This window comes from Oncorhynchus masou, chromosome 15 (genome assembly GCF_036934945.1).
Source record: "Oncorhynchus masou masou isolate Uvic2021 chromosome 15, UVic_Omas_1.1, whole genome shotgun sequence".
Classification (NCBI taxonomy): Eukaryota; Metazoa; Chordata; class Actinopteri; order Salmoniformes; family Salmonidae; genus Oncorhynchus; species Oncorhynchus masou.
The window spans coordinates 24,537,342-24,563,344 of record NC_088226.1 but is presented as its reverse complement, the minus strand read 5'-3'; the positions used below and the strand labels follow the sequence as shown (position 1 = coordinate 24,563,344).

At 42.6% G+C, this 26,003-nt stretch overlaps 1 protein-coding gene across 3 annotated transcripts in view; it reads left to right on the top strand.

Moving 5' to 3' along the window:
* Nucleotides 1-16,496, top strand: part of LOC135555957 (transient receptor potential cation channel subfamily M member 4-like) — an 87,185-nt gene extending 70,689 nt beyond the window's left edge. For 2 of the 3 annotated variants that reach the window (XM_064988776.1, XM_064988778.1), the window contains exons 22-27: nucleotides 526-694; nucleotides 3,269-3,450; nucleotides 3,664-3,796; nucleotides 5,927-5,999; nucleotides 6,447-6,540; nucleotides 16,229-16,496. In XM_064988776.1, the coding sequence (XP_064844848.1) occupies nucleotides 526-694; nucleotides 3,269-3,450; nucleotides 3,664-3,796; nucleotides 5,927-5,999; nucleotides 6,447-6,540; nucleotides 16,229-16,278 (701 nt within the window). In that variant the 3' untranslated portion in view covers nucleotides 16,279-16,496. Of the gene's footprint in view, nucleotides 1-525; nucleotides 695-3,268; nucleotides 3,451-3,663; nucleotides 3,797-5,926; nucleotides 6,000-6,446; nucleotides 6,541-6,626; nucleotides 8,909-16,228 lie in introns of those variants that run through there. The other variant, XM_064988777.1, reaches the window with a different exon arrangement.
* The last annotated feature ends 9,507 nt before the right edge of the window (nucleotides 16,497-26,003 follow it).

Below are 26,003 nucleotides of genomic sequence, written 5' to 3'. Positions count from 1 at the left end.
TACCAGAGCTGCCAGAGAATGTAATGTTAATTTGTCTACCATAAGCCGCCTCCAACGTCTTTTTAGAGAATTTGGCATTACATCCAAACAGCCTCACAACCGTACACCACATGTAACCACACCACCACATCTGGCTTCTTTACCTGCGGAATCGTCTGAGACCAGCCACCAGCTGGTGAAACAAGAGGGGTATTTCTGTCTGTAATAAAGCCATTTTGTGGATCATTCTGATTGGCTGGGCCTTGCTCCCTAGTGGATGGGCCAGTCTCCAAAATTGGTGGGCCTATGCTCCCCGAGGCCCACTCATGGCTGCGCCCCTGCCCAGTCATCTGAAATCCATAGATTAGGGCCAAATGAATTCATTTCAATTGACTGATTTCCTTATATGAACTGTAACTCAGTAAAATCATTGAAATTGTTGCATGTTACGTTTATTTTTGTTCAGTATATTTCAAACCCTCACTCTCTCCCCCCCTTCCCTCTCTCCCTCCATCTCCCTTTTTCTCACTGTCTCTCTGTCTTTAGCTGATAAACTGGAGGAGGGGATACAGTGCACCAATAACGCAACCCTGATCGAGGCAGGGGCAGAGCCTTGCATGAGTACCTACGCCAACTGGCTGGTGGTCATCCTACTGGTCATCTACCTGTTGGTCACCAACATCCTCCTGGTCAATCTGCTCATCGCCATGTTCAGGTAACGTACCTTCTCGCTCTGTCCTTCTTTCACCCTCTCTGTTCTTCTTTTTCTCTTTGTCTCTCTTTTACTCGCTCTCTGTCCCGGTTTCACTTTCTTTCCCATCTAGCACCCCCTCCATATCCCTGTTTCACTCTCTTTGTGTTCCCCTCAACAGATCATCACTTATTCAATAGGCCCCTCCAATCCGTGGACTGATTTCCTCTTATCTAGTTCCTCACTGTGTTTATTCTCTCAGAACCACTGATCTGATTTGATAAATTATAGCTAATTCGATCTATTTTAATTCAATCAACTTGATTGAATTTAAGTGTCTTATTTGACACGATCATTGCGTGTTATCAAAATGCCAAATGTTTTTCTGACTCTGCTTTTATTTGTGCCCAAAACGTCAATAAAAAACTATAATAAACCAAAGCAGTGCCTTTGGAAAGTATTCAGACCCTTTGACTTTTTCAACATTTTGTTACGTTACAGCCTTATTCTAAAATGGATTTTTTATTTTTATGAATCAGCAATCAACACACAATACCCCATAATGACAAAGTGAAAAGAGGTTTTTAGAAATGTTTGCAAATGTATAAAAAATAAAACGCGTACCTTATTTACATAAGTAATCAGACCCTGCTATTAGACTCAAAAATGAACTTAGCTGCATCCAGTTTCCATTGATCATCCTTGAGATGTTTCGACAACTTGATTGGAGTCCACCGGTAGTAAATTGATTGGACATGATTTTGAAAGTCACACACCTGTCTATATAAGGTCCGACAGTGGATAGTGCATGCCTAAAACCAAGCCATGAGGTTGAAGGAATTGTCTGTAGAGCTCCAAGATAGGATTGTGTGGAGGCACAGATCAAGGGAAGGTTACCAAAAACGTTCTACACATTGAAGTACCCCAAGGACACAGTGACCTCTCTTACTCTTAAATGGAAAAAGTTTGAAACCACCAAGAATCTTCAGAGAACCAGGCCAAACTGAGCGATCAGGGGAGAAGGGCCTTGGTCAGGGAGGTGACCAAGAACCAGATGGTTACTCTGACAGCGCTCTAGAGTTCCTCTGTGGAGATGGAAGAACCTTCCAGAAGGACAACCATCTCTGCAGCACTCCACCAATCAGGCCTTTATGGTAGAGTGGTCAGACGGAAACCACTCTTCAGTAAAAGGCACATGACAGCCCGCTTGGAGTTTGCCAAAAGGCACCTAAAGACTCTCAGACCATGAGAAACAATATTCTCTGGTCTTATGAGACCAAGATTGAACTCTTTGGCCTGAATGCCAAGCGTCACATCTGGAGGATACCTGGCACCATCCCTACGGTGAAGCATGGTGGTGGCAGCATCATGTTTTGGGGATGTTTTTCAGGGACTGGGAGACTAGTCAGGATCGTGGGAAAGATGAACGCAGAAAAATAGAAATCCTTGATTAAAAACCTGCTCCAGGCGAACAGGACCTGAAACTGGGGTGAAGGTTCACCTTCCTACAGGACAATGACCCTAAGCACACAACCAAGACAACGCAGGAGTGGCTTCGGGGCAATTCTCTGAATGTCCTTGAGTGGCCCAGCCAGAGCCCGGACTTGAACCCGATCAAACATTTCTGGAGAGACCTGAAAATAGTTGTGCAGTAACGCTCCCCGTCCAACCTGAGAGAGCTTGAGAGGATCTGCAGAGAAAAGTGGGAGAAACTCCCCAAATACAGGTCTGCCAAGCTTGTAGCGTCATATGCAAGAAGACTCAAGGCTGTAATCGCTACCAAGGTGCTTCAACAAAGTACTGAGTAAAGGGTCTGAATACTTATGCAAATGTGAGATTTCAGTTTAAAAACTTCTTTGTAATTCTTAACTTTACCCCCCTCTTTCTTCCCCAATTTCGTGGTACCCAATTGTTAGTAGTTAGTATCTTGTCTCATCGCTACAACTCCAGTACGGGCTTGGGAGAGACGAAGGTCGAAAGTCATGGGTCCTCCGAAACACAACCCAACCAAGCTGCACTGCTTCTTAACACAGCGCGCATCCAACCCGGAATCCAGCCGCACCAATGTGTCGGAGGAAACACAGTGCACCTGGCGACCTTGGTTGGCGTGCACTGCGCCCGGCCCGCCACAGGAGTCTCTGGTGCGCGATGAGACAAGGATATCCCTACCGGCCAAACACTCCCTAACCCGGACGCGAAGCTAGGCCAATTGTGCGTCGACCCACGGACCTCCCGGTCGCGGCCGGCTGTGACAGAGCCTGGGCTCGAACCCGGAGTCTCTGGTGGCACAGCTTGCGCTGCGATGCAGTGTCCTAGACCGCTGCGATGCAGTGTCCTAGACCACTGCGCCACCCGGGAGGCCCCGATTTCAGTGTTTTCAATATTTATTTTTTTCTTCTAAAAACACGTTTTTAAAATTGTCATTATGGGTTATTGTGTGTAGATTGAGGACATTTAAAAATATATATTTTGCATTAAAGCTGTAATGTAACAATGTGGAAAATGTCAAGGGGTCAGAATGCTTTCCGAATGCAATGTATTCACTGATATTCTGGCTGGTAACATTTAACTGTGGCTGGCTCTCTCTCGTCACTGCAGTCATACGTTCTCAAAAGTGCAGGAGAACAGCGACACCTACTGGAAGTTTCAGCGCTACAAGCTTATCTTGGAGTACCATTCCAGACCCTGCCTGGCGCCACCCTTCATCATCATCTCCCACCTCCACCTCTTCATCAAGAGGCGCATCCGCAGGATCCCCTCCCTCAAGATCAAACACTTTGGTGAGAAGAGATGGGGAGGGAGGGAGGGGAGCCATTAGAGATGTGATGAATTGTGAAATGAAAATGCTCATAGTTGTATATTGCTAAATTACTAGCATTTTAGAAGTCCACTCCCTTTGTCGTCCAAGATTATAGCTGAATATAAAAAAATTTAAAAAATGTTTTATCTTCTTCCAAATCCCCCTCTTTTCCTCTCCTCTATCTCTCCTTCAGTTCTGGAGATCCATGGTAGGCAGGCCAGTAAACTAAACATGTGGGAGGCCATCCAGAAGGAGAATATACTCTCTGCCCAGAACAAACGAGAGAGAGAGAGCGACTCGGAGAGACTCAAACGCACCTCCATCAAGTGAGACATCTCTCCCCCTCAGTCACTTATTTATGTCATATACTGAATACCAGATTAATTTAACAGCTTTAGTTTGTTTTGCTTTGGTGCTATTTTCAAAAGTATGTGGTGAATTTTCAAAACTCTTAGTACAACTCTCCAAACTGGTACCACTTGTAATGCAGCAAGTCTTATATTTAACCTTGATTTGTGCATTAATTTTGTTTGGAGAGACCTTTCACCACACAACCATTGATCCAAAATATACGTTAACTGTGATATTCCATGAGAATATTGATTTAAACACCAAAACACAACATAATGAAATCTAACCAGTATATCCAATGTTTCAAAATTGCCTTTTGAATGTAGTATGATTCAGTACTGTAAATTACAGTACATTATACTGTTCTCACATTACACAATACACTTGCACTACCCATCAACTGAATTTCCATAATTTCTATCCCATGTGTGGTCAAAGGTGTGATCATCGAAGACATATTTCACAATCATTGATACAAAACAATGTATGTATTGTTCATATATACAGTGCCTTGCGAAAGTATTCGGCCCCCTTGAACTTTGCGACCTTTTGCCACATTTCAGGCTTCAAACATAAAGATATAAAACTGTATTTTTTTGTGAAGAATCAACAACAAGTGGGACACAATCATGAAGTGGAACAACATTTATTGGATATTTCTAACTTTTTTAACAAATCAAAAACTGAAAAATTGGGCGTGCATGCCTCTTGTGTCTGAGCCGTTGAATTGAGATTCTACTTTGTCTCTATACTGACGCTTAGCTTGTTTGATAGCCTTGCGGAGGGAATAGCTGCACTGTTTGTATTCAGTCATGTTACGACACCTTGCCCTGATTGAAAGCAGTGGTTCGCGCTTTCAGTTTCATTCACGCGAATGCTGCCAATGCTGCCGTTTCATTCACGCGAATGCTGCCATCAATGTTAGGGAATGTTTTAATCGTTGCTATGGGAACGACATCTTCAACGCACGTTCTAATGAACTTTCACACCGAATCAGCGTATTCGTCAATGTTGTTATCTGACGCAATACAAAACATGTCCCAGTCCACGTGATGGAAGCAGTCTTGGAGCGTGGAGTCAGCTTGGTCGGACCAGCGTTGGACAGACCTCAGCGTAGGAGCTTCTTTTTAAAATTTGTCTGTAGGCAGGTATCAGCAAAATGGAGTCCTGGTCAGCTTTTCCGAAAGGGGGGCGGGGCAGGGCCTTATATGCGTCGCGGAAGTCAGAGTAACAGTGATCCAAGGTTTTTCCACCCCTGGTTGCGCAATCGATATGCTGATAAAATTTAGGGAGTCTTGTTTTCAGATTAGCCTTGTTAAAATCGATTACAGGCTCAAAATTGCCAGAAACAAAGACATTTCTTCTGAAACTTGTCAGCCTATACTTGTTCTGAGAAATGAAGGCTATTCCATGCGAGAAGTTACCAAGAAACTGAAGATCTCGTACAACGCTGTGTACTACTCCCTTCACAGAACAGTGCAAACTGTCTCTAACCACAATAGAAAGAGTAGTGGGAGGCCCCGGTGCACAACTGAGCAAGAGGACAAGCACATTAGAGTGTCTAGTTTGATAAACAGATGCCTCACAAGTCCTCAACTGGCAGCTTCATTAAATAGTACCCACAAAACACCAGTCTCAACGTCAACAGTGAAGAGGCGACTCTGGGATGCTGGCCATCTAGTCAGAGTTCCTCTGTCCTGTGTCTGTGTTCTTTTGCCCATCTTAATCTTTTCTTTTTATTGGCCAGGCTGAGATATAGCTTTTTCTTTGCAACTCTGCCTAGAAGGCCAGCAATTACTTTATAAGAACTATATTTTGCAATGTGTACTTTTAGATGAAACACTGACTAAGCTCGGTGAAAAAGTGACTGATTTTGAGTGTACTTAGTAATTGAAAATGTGCTTAGTACAAAACAGATCATTAAAAAGGCATTTGTTTCAAAACTAAGTGTTGTGAAAGTGTATGACATTCTTCTGAAAATTGCACCAAAGAGATTGGTACTCCTGTGTTAGGGATTGGTTCAATTCAGTTATTTTTTTCATGAATAGGACTTCAGTTCAATTCTTGAATTGACCCCTAACCTGTCTTGTGGTCCTATGTTGAAGGGTGGACAGTGTCCTAAAGCAGATGGTAAAGATCCAGGACCACAACCGCAGGCTGAGAGTGCTAGAGACCGAGGTCAGTGTCAGCCTGGGCCGCTGCCACTGGTCACAGCATACATACACACACACACACACACACACAGCCTTATATGCCCAGTGGCAACAAGTTTCAGTGGTCCTTAAAGGGGGGGATGGCTTTGTGTGTGTGGAGGAGCGGAGCTTTTGAGTTCTTACCCCATAACGCCTGTGCCTCTAGGTCTGCCACTCCGGTCGAATCCCCGGTCACCATCCGTTTAGGTTTAACTTTCCTTGTGGATACCAGAAGTCCTCACAAGAATAGTAAAACAAGGAAAATTCAGACAAGTGTGGATATTTTGCCTGTCCCCACGAGGAGAAATACTATTTTAGGCTTAGGGGTAAGTTTTAGGGTTAGAATTAGGGTTAGGTATAGTTTTAGATTTGGGGGTCAGGGAAAATAACCTCTCTCTCCTTCTCGCCCCCATCCCCTCTTTCTTGTTCCAAGTTGGAGTATTGTTCTAGTGCCCTCTCCTGGATGGTGGACGCTCTCTCTCAGAGTAACTTGATAAAACCCACACGTCCTCCGCCCATTCTCAGAGGTAAGGTTGCATACAGACATACACTGATTGTACAAAACATTAGGAACAAATTCCTAATATTGAGTTGTATCCCCTTTTGCCCTCAGAACAGCCTCAATTTGTCGGGGCATGGACTCTACAAGGTGTCTAAAGGCATGCTGGCCCATGTTGACTCAAATGCTTCTTCAAATGCAGTTCTTGACACACTCAAACCGGTGCAACTGGCACCTACTACCATACCCCATTCAAAGGCACTTACATAGTTTGTCTTTCTTCTGAATGGCACACACACAATATGTAATATATATATCAATTTTCTCAAGGCTTAAAAATCCTTCTTTAACCTGTCTCTTTCCCTTCGTCTACACTGACTGAAGTGTAGGCGACATCAGTAAGGGATGAACCTGGTCAGCTTTCACCTGTTCAGTCTATGTTCCTAATGTTTTGTACCCTGTGGTTCTTCAATCAAAAGTTTCTTCACGGTACTGTTTTATGGTGCATTACAGTGCTTGCCGTTAATGCTTATCCAAACCATCAGTGGGCATCTTTGAGCAAATATACTCTAATTACTAATGAGGGCATTTGAAGCTGAGCAGAGGTCATCATGCCATGCAATTGTGAATATTTATTTTATAGTATTTGATAGCCTAATAATAATAATCTTCCAATTGTGAATTAAGAACTGGGCAGGAGTAGGCTACATACAGGCTACATACAGTACAATGACTATACCCGGGAAAGAAAAGCAACATGCTTCCTACTGTACAAATGTAACTCGTTCAGTCACATGCAGACCAGATGTTATGATTTTGTTGATGTCAAGGTTTGTAATAATATGCAATTTGCCAATCAAATATACTCCATTCTCCAGCTTGTTGGTGCTTGCTTCTCTGCACAAATCATTTGACTTCTGCAGTTTGAGATGATGTACAGTGGGGCAAAAAAGTATTTAGTCAGCCACCAATTGTGGAAGTTCTCCCACTTGAAAAGATGAGAGAGGCCTGTAATTTTCATCATAGGTACACTTCAACTATGACAGACAAAGAGAGAAAAAAATCTCAAATCACATTGTAGGATTTTTTAAATGAATTTATTTGCAAACTTGCACAATTGGTGGCTGACTAAATATTTTTTGCCCCACTGTATTCCCTTTTCTTTATGAAAAGAAGTTGATACTGGCCTTTTATTTACCATTTATTTCTAATATTAGCTTGATTATAGATGTCACTACAACTTGATTGGAGTCCATCTATGGCCAATTCAATTGTTTGGACATGATTTATAAAGAAACTTACAGTGCATGTCAGAGCAGAAACTATACCATGAAGTCCAAGGAACTGTCCATAGATCTCCGAGATTTGTGATGAGGCATATAGCGCATTCGGAAAGTATTCAGACCCCTTGACTTTTTCCACATTGTTACGTTACAGCCTTATTCTAAAATTGATTAAATATTTTTTCCCCTCATCAAGTCTACACATAATAACCCCCCTTTTTTTTGCAAATGTATTAAATATGACAAACATACCTTATTTACATAAGTATTCAGACCCTTTGCTATGAGACTCGAAATTGAGCTCAGATGCATCTTGTTTCCTTTGATCATCTTTGAGATGTTTCTACAACTTGATTGGAGTCCACCTGTGGTAAATTCAATTGTTTGGACATGATTTTGAAAGGCACACAACTGTCTATATAAGGTCCCACAATTGACAGTGCACGTCAGAGCAGAAACCAAGCCATGAGGTCGAAGGATTGCGTCGGCACAGATCTGGGGAAGGTTACCAAAAAATGTCTGCAGCATTGAAGGTCCCCAAAAACAGTGGCCTCCCTCATTCTTAAATGGTAGTTTGAACCACCAAGATTCTGCAGCACTCCATCATTCAAGCCTTTATGGTAGAGTGGCCAGATGGAAACCACTCCTCAGTAAAAGGCACATGACAGCCGGCTTGGAGTTTGCCACAAGGCACCTAGACTCTCAGACCATGAAACAAGATAGTCTGGTCAAATGAACCAAGATTGAACTCTTTGGCCTGAATGCCAACCGTCACATCTGGAGGAAATCTGACACCATCCCTACGGTGAAGCATGGTGGTGGCAGCATCATGCTGTGGGGGATGTTTTTCAGAGGCAGGGACTGGGAGTCTAGTCAGGATCGAGGGAAAGATGAACGGAGCAAAGCACAGAGATCCTTGATGAAAACCTGCTCCAGGGCGCTCAGGACCTCAGGCTGGGGCAAAGGTTCACCTTCCAACAGGACAAAGACCCTAAGCACACAGCCAAGACAACGCAGGGGTGGCTTCGGGACAATCTCTGAATGTCCTTAAGTGAACCCTATCAATGTGAGATCATTTTTATTTTATTTTAGAAATGTTCAAAAATTCACACATTTTCACTTTGTCATTATGGGGTATTTTGTGTAGATTTATGAGAAATGTTTTATTTAATCAATTTTAGAATGAGGCTGTAACGTAACAAAACGTGGACAAAGTCTAGGGGTCTGAATACTTTCCGAATGCCCTGTATGTATCCTTTGTCACAAAGTGTGAAAAACAATAACAGGCTAACTACAACGCTCGCATCGCAAAATAAATTTAGAAATCTATGTTATTCCATTATTGCGCGCGCCAACGAGCGTCTGTGTTGCCAAGGGCTAAAATAGAAGTCAGTTCTATTTCTGATGCAGATCGTGCTGCAAGTCCTGCCTCTCCTCATTGGTTTATAGAAGAAGGTACCCATTTGCCATCTCCTCATTGGTTATACCCACATTGGTGACTGAAAGACGAACAAAGTCAGTGGTGGTAATGCACCTAATTTATGAAAGCTGCCAATGGCGATATAAAGTCAAAAGAAGTAAAGCCTGGAAGGAGGAGAGATGACTAGAAACGATTCGGTTGACCTTTTATGTGTGGATTAATTGGCGGAGTAGAGGACCTTTCAGGTAAAATAACAACTCAATGTTTATATCCCAGGACAAATTAGCTAGCAACAGCAAGCTAGCTATAAAGGACAAATTAGCTAGCCTAAATTGCCATAAATGTTGAATGTTTTTCAACCTGTCCCAAAATTAATATAATTCGTTCAGAGTTTGTTTTGATATTTTAGCCTGCGTGTCGTGACCTCGTTTCGTGTGGGGGGACAAAATACATTTATGCACGATGGCGCACGCTCACAGCCGGTTTGGGTTCCGTGTAACACTGTTTGTGTTTGCCTGGATGAGCTGAGTTGTCAACTCGCCCCCATTAGGCTACTTGCAATTTGGGTGGGTTGCGGGCGGGTTGAATAAAGAGAAAACGATGCATAAAAAAAAATCCATAAATGTACAATTCTTGTGCAATTTATATCTATAGGCTACACTGAGGTTTTCTTTCATTATGTGTATCTGCCATTTCTGCATAAGCCTGAGCTTTAGGCCCTAACTGTCCGCCCTCCAATAGTCCTACATGTCAATCGCCAAATGCTTTTGGGAAAAGGTTAGTCGATCCACCACATATAATATTAATTCCTGCAGAATTAAGCATTTCTTGCTGTACACCCTCACAGAAAACACGGTTTTGTGGTTTTGGAACACTTCACATGTGAGATTTCACGTGAAAACAAAAATTTGTCGTTATGATTCTCACAGTGACTTTAGTGCTTTTAGCTTACATTGTGTATGTTTTTTTTATACAGTAATTATTGAACTTGTCCTCACCTGGGATTTGAACACTCAAACTCTTGGTTCACAGCATTCAGATCTTTCTGCTACGCCACCACACCTGTGTTAATAACTGAATTCACCTGTATTCGTATTCTTAAAATAAACAAAAAATATGATATTTATCCTAGTTATTCAGGAGTAACATTAAAACAGAATAATATGCCTCACCAACATTAGACAACTACACAGAAAACCCTCAAATTACTGAAATAATTCAATTAAATCAATGATGAGAGAATAGTCAGATAAACAAACTAAAACAGCAGCATAGATGGAACTATTTTGCTAAGTGCAGAGATGTATTATAGGTCATGAATATGTATAGGAGTGTTACAGAATTTGTGGCGCTGCAGAAAGATCAGTGCATCTCAAATCCAAAGGTTATGTGTTCAAATGCCAGGTGTCCAATTTGTAAGTCGCTCTGGATAAGAGCGTCTGCTAAATGACTTAAATGTAAATGTGTCATACTTTAGCTGAACAGTGTACCACTAACTGTAAAACCACCATACTATTTCATTACTTTACTTAAAATGGTGTAAGAACAACTGGGACCATTGTGACATCCTGACAACTGGTAAAACAACATCCAAAACCACGTTTTAACATTTTAAGTGTTCCAAAACCATGTTTTTACATTTTAAGTGTTCCAAAACCACGTTTTTACATTTTAAGTGTTCCAAAACCACGTTTTAACATTTTAAGTGTTCCAAAACCATGTTTTTACATTTTAAGTGTTCCAAAACCATGTTTTTACATTTTAAGTGTTCCAAAACCATGTTTTTACATTTTAAGTGTTCCAAAACCATGTTTTTACATTTTAAGTGTTCCAAAACCATGTTTTTACATTTTAAGTGTTCCAAAACCATGTTTTTACATTTTAAGTGTTCCAAAACCATGTTTTAACATTTTAAGTGTTCCAAAACCACGTTTTAACATTTTAAGTGTTCCAAAACCATGTTTTTACATTTTAAGTGTTCCAAAACCATGTTTTTACATTTTAAGTGTTCCAAAACCATGTTTTTACATTTTAAGTGTTCCAAAACCACGTTTTGGGGGGAAATTATACCCCAATTTGACCTGAGAACAGGAGTGGAGAAATTATTTATTTATTTCAGCATCTTGAGAGAATGTGAATGCATGGTTAGCGACCGAGTGTGAAGGTGCTGATTGTACGTGAAAGAAGCAGAAATGACTAACTATATTGAAGCATTTATTCTGTTGAGCAAGTGTTTATTTGGTATTCTAAAGCCACACATAATGACAGAAGAGTAGCTGCATGTCTCTAATTTTAGACAAGTTGACAAACAAATAGCCTACCAAAATGTGAGCTGTTGTGTGGGAAAGAGGAATTCAATCACCCTCTATCCTCTCCCAGTCGTTCTCATCATTCAGTTAACTCAAATTAAATGTTGATCACGTGATCTATCGGCCATTCATCCATTGACGTCATTCATTCAGTAATGAGACACATTAGCGCGAACATGACAGCCTGATACCAAGGCCCAGCGATTAGAATGTAACAACCTCGATTTTAAAATTCTCAACTGAGCAATGTAAATACACCTATTTAGAAAAGGCCAGGGAAGAAGGAGGATGATATTTATTTCAATTACGAAATCAAAACGGCAGTGGGAACATTTCAGAAACCACCGGCAAAGTTATTCGCTAAATACTCATATAGCTTTCAGCTGTTGGGATACCAGAAGGCAAAAATCTGTGTTACACTTTTACATAACTATTTGTTTATGTGAAAATGTTGTATATTATAATCTACATCTACACTGAAACCAAAAAATAGCCCTTTCTATATAATTCTTATTCGAGCTTATAAATTTACCATGTTAAATTTGACTGCACTATTTAATTTGTTCTAAGTTAGCTCACTGATTTGAGGGTTTGTTTAGAAGAGAGGACAGGGGAAGAAATTGGTTAAATTGAGATGTTTGGACACTGGCCTACACACAATACCACATAATGTCAAAGTGGTATTATGTTTTTAGAAATTTGTACAAATTCATTAAGAATTCAACCCCTTTGTTATGGCAGTTCCATAGACTCACTCTTTTTGCAATAATAGTGTTTAACATGATTTTTGAATGAAGACCTCATCTCTGTACCCCACACATCTGTAAGGTCCCTCAGTCGAGCAGTGAATTTCAAATACAGATTCAACCACAAAGACAAGGGAGGTTTTCCAATTCCTTGCAAAGAAGGGCACTAGTAACGTGTACGCTGGGAGTCGGGAAACAAGTACAGGGAGTACAAATGTAATAATAAATAACATTACAAAACAAGAAACATGAAAAGCACACAGACATGAAACAAAAACAGAGTCAATAATGCCTGAGGAAAGAACCAAAGGGAGTGACAGATATAGGGGAGGTAATCAGGAAGGTGATGAGTCCAGGTAAGTCTCATGAGGCACAGGTGTGCGTAATAGTGCGTAATAATGAGTAAACTGGCAACAATAGCGCCAGAGTGGAGGACCCCATCCCTGACACGCGGCACCAGCCGCAGGACGCCGACCATAGGGATGGTCCTGAGGGACCAGGAGCAGGCCAATCGCTTCTGCTGAGGCTCGGGAACCTGTAGAGCCAGCTGAGGCTCGGGAACCTGTAGAGCCAGCTGAAGCTCAGGAACCTGTTTTAGGCATGGTAGCCCGACGAGCCAACCGAGGCTCGTGAACCTGTTTTAGGCATGGAAGCCCGACGAGCCAACCGAGGCTCGGGAACCTGTTTTAGGCATGGAAGCCCGACGAGCCAACCGAGGCTCGGGAACCTGTTTTAGGCATGGAAGCCCGACGAGCCAACCGAGGCTTGTGAACCTATCGAGCCAGCTGAGGCATCCCGGTTGCTTCGGGAGCTGCTCTTGGACCCCACGTCACCAGTAAAAAAATCCTGTTGCTTCCCTTTGAGGCGTTATTCTGTAACGTGTACACTGGGAGTGAGGAAGCAAGTACATGGAGTGCAAATTTAATAAGTAGCTGGCTTTTCAGGATCCCATGCCTCAGCCGACACGTCGTTACGTAGACCTGCACTTCATGAGACTCACCTGGACTCCATCACCTTCCTGATTTCCTCCTCTATATACAGTATGTCACTCCCTTTAGTTCTTTCCCCAGGCATTATTGATTCTGTTCCTGTGTTTTATGTCTGTACGCTACTCGTTTTTCTTGTTTTCGATCCATGTTTGCTTATTAATTAAATTCACTCCCTGTACTTGCGTCCCAATTTATTAGTGCACACGTTACAGCACCTATTGGTAGATGGGTAAAAAAAGCAGTTATTAGTTACACTTTGGATGGCGTCTCCTAACTCAGTTGCCGGAGAGGAAGGAAACCGCTCAGGGATTTCACCATGAGGCCAATAGTGACTTTAAAACAGCTACAAAGTTGAATGGCTGTGATGGGAGAAAACTGAGGATGGATCAACAACATTGTAGTTACTCCACAATACTAACCTAATTGACAGAGTAAAAAGAAGGAAGCCTACAGTATACAGAATAAAAAAATGCAAAAACATATTATATTCCTGTTTGCAACAAGGCACTAAAGTAATACTGCAAAAAAAAAACTGAAAATGGTTGTCTAGCAATGATCAACAACCAATTTGACAGAGCTTGAAGAACTTTGAAAAGAATAATAGGGAAATGTTTAAAAAATTCAAGGGGTGTGATACTTTCTGAATACTAAAAAAAAATACTAAAATCACAATTGATGCATTAAGCACATCTTCATCATAACTCCTCTCATGCAGTTGAAATCAGAAGTTTACATACACTTAGGCTGGAGTCATTAAAACTTGTTTTTCAACCACTTCACAAATTTCTTGTTCACAAACTATAGTTTTGGCAACTCAGTTAAGACATCTACTTTGTGCATGACACAAGTAATTTTTCCAACAATTGTTTGCAGACAGATTATTTTACTAATAATTCAGTGTATCACAAGTCCAGTGGGACAGAGATTTACATACACTAAGTTGACTGTGCCTTTCAACAGCTTGGGAAATTCCAGATAATGATGTCATGACAGCCTCCCGGGTGGCGCAGTGGTTAAGGGTTGTGCCACCAGAGACTCTAGGTTCGCGCCCAGGCTCTGTCGTAACCGGCCGCGACCGGGAGGTCCGAGGGGCGACGCACAATTAGCATAGCGTCGTCCGGGTTAGGGAGGGATTGGCCAGTAGGGATACCCTTGTCTCATCGCGCACCAGCGACCCCTGTGGCGGGCCGGGCGCAGTGCACGCTAACCAAAGTTGCCAGGTGCACGGTGTTTCCTCCGACACATTGGTGCGGCTGGCTTCCGGGTTGGATGCGCTGTGTTAAGGAGCAGTGCGGCTTGGTTTGGTTGTGTATCGGAGGACGCATGACTTTCAACCTTCGTCTCTCCCGAGCTCGTACGGGAGTTGTAGCGATGAGACAAGATAGTAGCTACTAACAATTAGATACCACTGAATTGGGGAGAAAAGGGGGTAAAATTAAATTGAAAAAATAATTTAAAAATGTCATGACTTTAGATGCTTCTGATAGGCTAATTGACATAATTTGAATTGGAGGTGTACCTGTGGATGTATTTCAAGGCCTACCTTCAAACTCAGTGCCTCTTTGCTTGACATCATGGGAAAATCTAAAGAAATCAGCCAAGACCTCAGAAAAATAATTATAGACCTCCGCAAGTGTGGTTCATCCTTGGGAGCAATTTCCAAATGCCTGAAGGTACCACATTCATCTGTTTTAACAATAGTACGCAAGTATAAACACCATGGGACCACGCAGCCGTCATACCACTCAGGAAGGAGACGCGTTCTGTCTCCTAGAGATGAACGTACTTTGGTGCGAGAAGTGCAAATCAATCCCAGAACAACAGCAAAGGAAGTTGTGAAAATGCTGGAGGAAACCGGTACAAAAGTATCTATATCCACAGTAAACAAGTCCTATATCGACATAAGCTGAAAGGCCGCTCAGCAAGAAAGAAGCCACTGCTCCAAAACCGCCATAAAAAAAGCCCTACTACGGTTTGCAACTGCACATGGGGACAAAGATCGTAATTTTTTGAGAAATGTCCTCTGGTCTGATGAAATTAAAATATAACTGTTTGGCCATAATGACCATTGTTGTGTTTGGAGGAAAAAGGGGGAGGCTTGCAAGCCAAAGAACACCATCCCAACCGTGAAGCACGGGGGTGGCAGCATCATGTGGGAGTGCTTTGCTGCAGGAGGGACTGGTGCACTTCACAAAATAGATGGCGTCATGAGGTAGGAAAATTATGAGGCTATATTGAAGCAACATCTCAAAACATCAGTCAGGAAGTTAAAGCTTGGTCGCAAATGGGTCTTACAAATGGACAATGACACCAAGCATACTTCCAAAGTTGTGGCAAAATGGCTTTAGGACAACAAAGTCAAGGTATTGGAGTAGCCATCACAAAGCCCTGACCTCAATCCTATAGACAATTTGTGGGCAGAACTAAAAAAGTGTACGCGAGCAAGGAGGCCTACAAACCTGACTCAGTTACATCAGCTCTGTCAGGAGGAATGAGCCAAAATTCACCCAACTTATTGTGGGAAGCTTGTAGAATGCTACCGAAATGTTTAGACTTAAGTTAAACAATTTAAAGGCAATGCTACCAAATACTAATTGAGCGTATGTAATATTCTGACCCACTGGGAATGTGATGAAAGAAATAAAAGCTGAAATAAATCATTCTCTCTACTATTATTCTGACATTTCACATTCTTAAAATAAAGTGGTGATCCTAACTGACCTAAGACGGGGAATTTTTATTAGGATTAAATGTCAGGAATGGGGAAAAACTGAGTTTAAATGTATTTGGCTAAGGTGTATGTAAACTTCCGACTTCAACTATATGTTCTATTTCTATGAAAGGTCCTTCTACATCAGAGACCTTTCCAGTCTTTTAATATAATAATTTTGAAATTAACTTTATTGATCCCAGTAAATGTTATTACTTGGTTTTATGTACTCCAGTTTCTGTTGTGTTTTCTCTTTCAGATCTGACCCCTCTTTCTCCAACTAACTGTCCCATGTCTGATGGAGAATAGTGAAATCTAGACACACGTGCACACACGCCTACAATCACTGTCACTCAGTGTCAAAGAATGTCAAGAAATGCCAAAGACGGACTCGATGCTCATTCATCAATCATTTTTAAACTTTGATCATTTCAACTGCTGCCATTTTGTACGTGTACCATTGTTGCTCTTCTACGTTACTTTGTTGTTCCTTTGTTCAATAAATACTTTTCCTGTGGTTTATAGAATGGATGGACAATCTGTTCCTAATGTAATATGTACAGTCATTGTAAAGGTAAAATATTATAATTTGACATGACCAAGTACAAACACAAACTTTTTTTGTATGTTGCTTTTTGGTTATTTTCAGTGAATGCTCAATTGGGTTGTCAGTAAACACAGCACTAATCTGTATTGCCAAAGATATCTAATTTTGTTTCATTGCTCCACAGAGCATTCCCCCAAGGATTAAGGCTTGTTTTGGTGGGTTTTGAGGAGTTCCATCTGCTTTCTTGTGTCTCCTTCAGCTATATTAACAGAGGGGCTCGTCTGTATTAAAGTGGGCATAGGATTATCTGCAGTTATTGGTACTCTGTTTGTGGTCAACATTTGCGGACTCTTTGCCAAGGTCCCTGGCCAAATAGGTGAGAGCAGAACAGACTGAGCATACGTTAGACTTCCCCCAAGTCGCTGGACACAGGGGCCAGGGGGAGAACTGGGCATACTGCTCTGGTGAGGGGCTCAGTATAGCTTCCTGTGCTTGGATGAGGCCCCTGCTGCAAAAGTGGAGCCACCACAGGTGGCCGGAGTGGCTGACAATTTAGTTAATAATGGCAGCCTGGGTGGATTGGTGCGGTTTTTCCGAACTCTGGTGCATTTGCCCCCTTCGTTTCGTTAGCTTGGACTGGTGTGAACACTATCTGCAAACAACGCACCATGGTTCGCTCAAAAAGGGTAGTCTGATTCAATTCGTACCGTAGTGCGTTTCTCTGCAGGTGAGAATGCAGTCCAGACCAAACACAGGAAAATAACCAGTCTTGCACTATTATCTCTGAAACGTGTTCTGAGTAGCAGGGCATTTATGAGTGCATCCGATGCAGATTAGGGGAGATGGGGCTATACCGAGGATATAGGCTACTGGATACAGGCGATTCACGTCGCAGTTAATCGGCTATTGTGCGGTTTCCCCCGCATGTTGTTGGAAGACCAAAGTGAAACTAATATGAAGATTGGGACACAAGTGATGCATGATGATAATTATAAATGGATTTAACTCAGGGGCTGACAAAAAATATATATAAAAATCGGCCCTAGCATTTCACCACATTTCTCGGAGCAGCAGTTCCAGTATCTCAGAAACGGCGTCCTCCTGGGATTTTCACGCACAACAGTGTCTAGAGTTTACCGAGAAGGGTACGACAAACAGAAAACATTAAGTCAGCGGCAGTCCTGTGGGCCAAAAAAAAGCTTTGATGAGAGAGGTCGAAGGAGAATGGAAATAATTGTGCAACCTAACAGGAAGACCACAAAAAGGCAAATAATGGTGCAGTACAATAGTGTTGTGGAGAATTGCATCTCGGAACACACAACTAGTCGGTCCTTGTCACGGATGGGCTATTGCAGAAGACCACGACCACACAGGGTTCCACTCCTATCAGCTACAAACAAGAAGAAGCTGCTCCAGTGGGTAGCGATCACCAACACTGGACAACTGAGGAGTGGAAAAACATTGCCTGGTCCGATGAATACTTGTGCCTTTTGCATCATGCTGATGGCAGAGTCAGGAATTGGTGTAAAATGCATGAGTCAATGGCCCCATCCTTCCTGGTGTCAACGGTACAGGCTGATGGTGGTGTATAATATAGAGCCAAAATGGCAGTACATGTATCAGTGTGTGTCCCTATGCCCATTACACAAGGCATCACTGGGACCAGAAGACCAGGGGACTACTCTTCCTGTGCTGGGCTACTCTTCCTGTGCTGGGCCTTCGGGTAACACTTTATTTGAAGGGTCCTTACTAGGGCTGTGGCGTCGGTGACAGTCAAGCAAATAACTGCCAGTCTCACGGTAATTTACTGTTAATTAACATAAACACACTTAGCATCTCCTGGCTTCCACAAAAGCCTACAAGCCACTGATGCAGACCTTTAGAACATCTACATTTTAAAAAGTCTTAATAAATCCATTTAATATAGCCTACACCCTCATGATAAATCCATTATTTTAGACCAATCTAAAAAAAAAAATGATATGAAGAAAATGTAGTCTATTAGTCTAGAAGAACAGAATAGCATACTCTGAGATGTCCTTATGGCCGTGATCTGGCTATGCCATTATGGCTGTGGGCTACACTAGTTCATTTAGCAGACAATGCACCCTAAAAAAAAATCCATACCTTTTGTGGCCAGGTATCTCAATTCTTATTAGCCAATGCCCATCACGTGATCAGGTCCTTCTCACAGGCATCTCGGGTTCTTCTCACAGGCTACAAGTGAAGACTGACACATCAGGGGACAACTGCAAGCATCCTTATCGAATTCCAAGGCACATATTGGAGATGTTTTTAAAAAACGTTCCACATTTACTTTTCATCAGCCAACAAGATGAGTAGGACCTAATGGACAACAAAAGCCCTAGCTTATATCAATCTACTATGCCCCATTGTGCAAAAGGTGACCTATTCTATTGGTCACCATGTCCTTCTTTGTGAGAAATAAATATTCCAAACATAGTCTGGGACAGTTGTGGGATGCGATAGATCCCCATTTCTTTTTATGTTTAAAAGCAATGAGGCTGATGCAACAGATCAGAACGTTTAGCTTAAAATGTTGATAAACTATCAGGTAATTTTATTCACATAATAAGTGCAGCAATTCCCACATGGCAGTAGGCTAAAAGCACAAATGTTCCAAAATACAATCAATTAGGGGGAAAACACCATTCCCAAAAGTGACCGCCAATGCGATTTATGCATGTATTGCTTTATTATAATGGTGCATTTTTATTGTGAAAATGATCTTCCCTAAACTTCAAACTCACGCGCCGCCTATGTATGCCAGTTAGGCTCTACACCGGTTGTAAAGTGTTCTACATAAAAACCAAGTCACCTTGAAGTGCGGGTGTCCGTGTGCCTTCTGGGGAGCTATGTGACGTTGGTTACACGATTTGTAAAGCTTCAGCGATTCAGATTGAATAGAACCATAAGTGTTCTGCTAATTGTGATGGAGCTGTTATTCGGAACTCCTAAAACAACATTCCTGCTTGACTAATAAAATTATAGTATAATATGGTGAGTGATTCTACAAATGTTGGAGATTTTAAAAACAGAAACGGGGAACAATCCTGTAAGACAAAGTTACGCTTGTTATAAGAAGTTGCCAAATGGCAATATTTTTTTGAGAAAGGGTATTGCCCAGATTAGAACCTGTGACCAGGGTATTGCCCAGATTAGAACCTGTGACCTTCTGGTTTATATCCCAGTGTCTAGTCTACTGTGTCACTAGGGAGGGAAGCACCAGAATTGTTTTGTCACATATTTAAAGCTTTTTGTTCAGTCAGTTTACTATAAATGTGATTATTTAAGAATGTTGGGTATTTAAGAATGTTGGCAGAACAGTGCTCCGGGCAGCCGAGCGGAAATGGAGGAAAACTCGCCTCCCTGCGGACCTGGCATCCTTTCACTCCCTCCTCTCTACATTTTCCTCCTCTGTCTCTGCTGCTAAAGCCACTTTCTTCCACTCTAAATTCCAAGCATCTGCCTCTAACCCTAGGAAGCTCTTTGCCACCTTCTCCTCCCTCCTGAATCCTCCTCCCCCTCCCCCCCCCTCCTCCCTCTCTGCAGATGACTTCGTCAACCATTTTGAAAAGAAGGTCGACGACATCCGATCCTCGTTTGCTAAGTCAAACGACACCGCTGGTTCTGCTCACACTGCCCTACCCTGTGCTCTGACCTCTTTCTCCCCTCTCTCTCCAGATGAAATCTCGCTTCTTGTGACGGCCGGCCGCCCAACAACCTGCCCGCTTGACCCTATCCCCTCCTCTCTTCTCCAGACCATTTCCGGAGACCTTCTCCCTTACCTCACCTCGCTCATCAACTCATCCCTGACCGCTGGCTACGTCCCTTCCGTCTTCAAGAGAGCGAGAGTTGCACCCCTTCTGAAAAAACCTACACTCGATCCCTCCGATGTCAACAACTACAGACCAGTATCCCTTCTTTCTTTTCTCTCCAAAACTCTTGAACGTGACGTCCTTGGCCAGCTCTCCCGCTATCTCTCTCAGAATGACCTTCTTGATCCAAATCAGTCAGGTTTCAAGACTAGTCATTCAACTGAGACTGCTCTTCTCTGTATCACGGAGGCGCTCCGCACTGCTAAAGCTAACTCTCTCTCCTCTGCTCTCATCCTTCTAGACCTATCGGCTGCCTTCGACACTGTGAACCATCAGATCCTCCTCTCCACCCTCTCCGAGTTGGGCATCTCCGGTGCGGCCCACGCTTGGATTGCGTCCTACCTGACAGGTCGCTCCTACCAGGTGGCGTGGCGAGAATCTGTCTCCTCGCCACGCGCTCTCACCACTGGTGTCCCCCAGGGCTCTGTTCTAGGCCCTCTCCTATTCTCGCTATACACCAAGTCACTTGGCTCTGTCATAACCTCACATGGTCTCTCCTATCATTGCTATGCAGACGACACACAATTAATCTTCTCCTTTCCCCCTTCTGATGACCAGGTGGCGAATCGCATCTCTGCATGTCTGGCAGACATATCAGTGTGGATGACGGATCACCACCTCAAGCTGAACCTCGGCAAGACGGAGCTGCTCTTCCTCCCGGGGAAGGACTGCCCGTTCCATGATCTCGCCATCACGGTTGACAACTCCATTGTTTCCTCCTCCCAGAGCGCTAAGAACCTTGGCGTGATCCTGGACAACACCCTGTCGTTCTCAACTAACATCAAGGCGGTGGCCCGTTCCTGTAGGTTCATGCTCTACAACATCCGCAGAGTACGCCCCTGCCTCACACAGGAAGCGGCGCAGGTCCTAATCCAGGCACTTGTCATCTCCCGTCTGGATTACTGCAACTCGCTGTTGGCTGGGCTCCCTGCCTGTGCCATCAAACCCCTACAACTCATCCAGAACGCCGCAGCCCGTCTGGTGTTCAAGTTCTCTCACGTCACCCCGCTCCTCCGCTCTCTCCACTGGCTTCCAGTTGAAGCTCGCATCCGCTACAAGACCATGGTGCTTGCCTACGGAGCTGTGAGGGGAACGGCACCGCAGTACCTCCAGGCTCTGATCAGGCCCTACACCCAAATAAGGGCACTGCGTTCATCCACCTCTGGCCTGCTCGCCTCCCTACCACTGAGGAAGTACAGTTCCCGCTCAGCCCAGTCAAAACTGTTCGCTGCTCTGGCCCGCCAATGGTGGAACAAACTCCCTCACGACGCCAGGACAGCGGAGTCAATCACCACCTTCCGGAGACACCTGAAACCCCACCTCTTCAAGGAATACCTAGGATAGGATATAAAGCAATCCTTCTCACCCCCCCCCCCTTAAATGATTTAGATGCACTATTGTAAAGTGGCTGTTCCACTGATGTCAGAAGGTGAATTCACCAATTTGTAAGTCGCTCTGGATAAGAGCGTCTGCTAAATTACTTAAATGTAAATGTAAATGTAAAGCAGATGTATGTGCTTCATTTTAAGAAGTTATTTGGCCACTTTAGTTGTGATACAAACCTTATCAAAACATGTGCGCTATACCACGCTAGGCTACATTCGGTGTGCGACTATGATTTGAAAAAGTCGCAAAAAAAGAGGCATGCACTGTTTCTTGCCTTATTGCATACAAGCTGGGCATCAATCACAAATTATAATATATTGTCACCCATCAGACATTTATTGATTTAATCTTGCCTTTACATATACTAATGTATGTGTGAAATTTGTTTTGATTCAGAATGGACCATTATCATGCACCTGTCTTGAGACAGGGGGGGGATACATGTAATCTATGCACTTAAATAGCAAATTGCTTTTCCCGTGGTTCATTTTCATGCCAGCCAGGTAGGCTATACTCCTGTTGTAAAGTGAACCAATGTGCTTAATATTAGGAAAGTTGATAGATAAATAAATAAATATATATAGTAGGCCTAGCCTATAGAAAGGTTATGGAGCCTCCTCTTTTTAATAGAGGAGATCACTATTTTCTCTCACAATTGCATAGCCTATAGAAATGTGCAACTTAAGCACATGGGATTTTTGATTACATTTGCATTGACGTCAAAGTGATTAGAGGCAGTTAGCAAGTTTTGTAGGCTACTAATGACTATTAGCAGCATCAGAACTTGGAGAAGCCTAGTTACCATGAGTAAACGGTCACGTGGAATTTGACTGTGGTCATGACTCATTAACGCCGGTGTGAAGGTAATGCGTGAAGGTAAATAATTTATTAAGCATCCTTACTAAACCATTTATAAACCATTTATAAGGCATTTACAAACTGTTTGTTCACAATTTATTAATCATTACTCCCACATTTGTAAATGTTTGTAAACTAGTTGTTCACACATGCCTGTACAGTGCATTCGGAAAGTATCCATACCCCTTTACTTTTTCCACATTTTGTTACGTTACTGCCTTGTTCTAAAATGTATTAAAATAATTGTTTTCCTCATCAATCTCCACGCAATACCCCCTTTTTTTGCAAATGTATTAACAATAAAAAACAAATACCTTATTTACATAAGTATTCAGACCCTTTGCTATGAGACTCGAAATTGAGCTCAGGTGGATCCTGTGGATTGTGGCTCAGGTGGATTGATCATCCTTGAGATGTTTCTACAACTTGATTGGAGTCCACCTGTGGTAAATTTAATTGTTTGGACATGATTTTGAAAGGCACACACCTGTCTATATAAGGTCCCACAGTTGACAGTGCATGTCAGAGCAGAAACAATGCCATGAGGTCAAAATAATTGTCCGTAGAGCTCCAAAAACAGGATTGTGTTGAGGCACAAATCTGAGGAAGGGTGCCAAAAAAATGTCTGCAGCATTGAAGGTCCCCAAGAACACAGTGGCCTCCGTCATTCTTAAATGGAAGAGGTTTGGAGCCATCCTGCCAAACCGAGCAATTGGAGGAAAGGGACTTTTTCAGGGACCAAGAACCAGATGGTCACTCTGACAGAGCTCCAGAGTTATTTTGTAGCGATAGGAAAACCTTCCAGAAGGACAACCATCTCTATAGCACTCCACCAATCAGGCCTTTATGGTAGAGTGGCCAGGCAGAAGACACTCCTCAGTAAAAGGTACGACAGCCTGCTTGGAGTTTGCCAAAAGGCACCTAAAGGACTCTCAGACCATGAGAAACAAGATTCTCTGGTCTGATGAAACTAAGACTGAACTCCTTGGCCTGAATGCCAAGTGTCACGTCTGGAGGAAACCTGGCACCATCCCTACGGTGAAGCATGGTGGTGGCAGCATCATGCTGTGGGGATGTTTTTCAGAGGCAGGGACTGGGAGACTAGTGAGGATCAAGGGAAAGATGAACGGAGCAAAGTACAGAGAGATCCTTGATGAAAAGCTGCTCCAGAGCGCTCGGGACCTCAGACTGGGGTGAAGGTTCCCCTTCCAACAGGACAACAACCCTAAGCACACAGCTAAGACAAAGCAGGAGTGGCTTTTGGACAAGTCTCTGAATGTCCTCGAGTGGCCCAACCAGAGCCCAGACTTAAACCCGATCTAACATCTCTGGAGAGACCTGAAAATAGCTGTGCAGCGACGCTCCCCATCCAACCTGAGAGAGCTTGAGAGGATCTGTAGAGAAGAATGGGAGGAACTCCCCAAATAAAGTTGTGCAAAGCGTGTTGCGTCATACCCAAGAAGACTTGAGGCTGTAAGGTGCTTCAACAAAGTACAGAGTGAAGTGAATACTTACGTAAATGTGATATTTTCTGTTTTTGTTATACATTTGCAAACATTTCTAAGCACATATATTTGCTTTGTCATTATAGGGTATTGTGTGTAGATGAATGAGGGGAAAAAACGATTTAATCCATTTTAGAATAAGGCTGTAAAGTAACAACTCCTGGAAGAAGTCAAGGGGTCTGAATACTTCCCGAATGCACTGTATATTTCCTTAAACATCCTATGCTGTGTGCTTGTTCTTTTACCAGGTAGAGCAGGAAAGTCTACCAATGCCATGCCCATCTTTTTGTGAGAAATTACACTGGTCACTCAAAACATTTGTTTAGTATTTATACAATATAAATAGCTGCAAAAAGACTTTACTAATGATTAGTAAATGGTTAATTGACGTGGGTGCAATGATTAATATATGGTGACCACACAATTTATAGATGCCTTACAAATGGTTTATTTCGGACCTTGTGTTCTCCTGATTTCTTCTATTGAATTACATGTACCTAATATTTAAATACTCTAAAGTGGGTCGGGGGGAACATTTGAAATACACCAATTTGAAATATCTAGTTAGGCTGTTATAAGGTATTATATGAGCCTATGGTCATCTATAATGCATTTATTCAGTGATTTTTCTCATTTGTCTAATATGTGTTTATTCATTCCCAACTACTTTAACACTTTGAGTAACACGTTAAGGGTCCGTAATAAACCATTTACCGATAAAAACGAGTTCCTTAATGTTTGGGCTGCCAGACTTCCAGTTCCTTAATGTTTTGGCTGTATCTTTCTCTCTTCCTCTCCTTTCTTCTATTTAATTTATTTAATCTAATATACAACCTTCTGTGTTTGTCAAAGAACGATGTCGGGACTAGTTTATGTGGATGCGGATAGATTTCCAGCGTTGTATGCTTCGTCTATGTGTACATTTCTGCCAAGTTGTGACAGGCCAAATTAAATAAACGGGAGATAGGTGGGACATTCCAGCTTTCAGTGCTTTGACTATGTAATGTAATCCGACACCAGAGTCACTTGCTTCTCCAGCTCATAAACTCACTCGCTGGGCTGAAGAGACAAATTCAGAAGCTAATAAACTGATTAAACAATTAAAATACACAGACAGTCCACGAATGGATCTTTATTGTAATACATTTACGTTTAAAAGCACTCTATAAATGTGTAGAAGATGGCCATTGCCTTACTCATGTGCTATAAAAGCCAATCTAACGACTCGTTAGGCTATATTGCAAGTAGAATAGTGTCCAAATGTTCCTCCGAATCCACCTTCCATAATTAGCCTACTATAGTAGGTATGAAATATATTTCATACAATATACAGGAAAACATATTAGGCCTAACTGGCAGTAGTGGTAGTACATGATCTGTGTCAGTTTTCCTACCTCGACTACACCAGAGCAAATAATCTGTACATTTCTCCCAGACACAACACTCGGACCAGCAGAACCAGAACGTTTAGCAAAAAAAGTCTTAATTTCCCACATTTAGCAGTGACGGCCTCAAGAGCTCTTTGTTTTTTTTCTAACTTTTTCGGCACCACCCTTCCGTTTTTCTGTTTTGACTTTCAAGAGTCAGAGCGTATCTCACTCTCTTTGATGATACGCGTTTGCGTTTGAATGAGAACTTGCGCCACGATTGAACACCACAAACGATGTTAAACATCCCAGGGCAGAGGTTTCATTCGTTCGCGATTGTTGGTCTAATGATGGGGAAACACAGATACTGCAATGTAATTGAATGCACTCGAGATGCCCCGGACATTATTTCCTGCCCTCCCTTCCCAAACATCCCTTTGGAAGCCTCCCATTTCTACACCGTGCCTGCAAC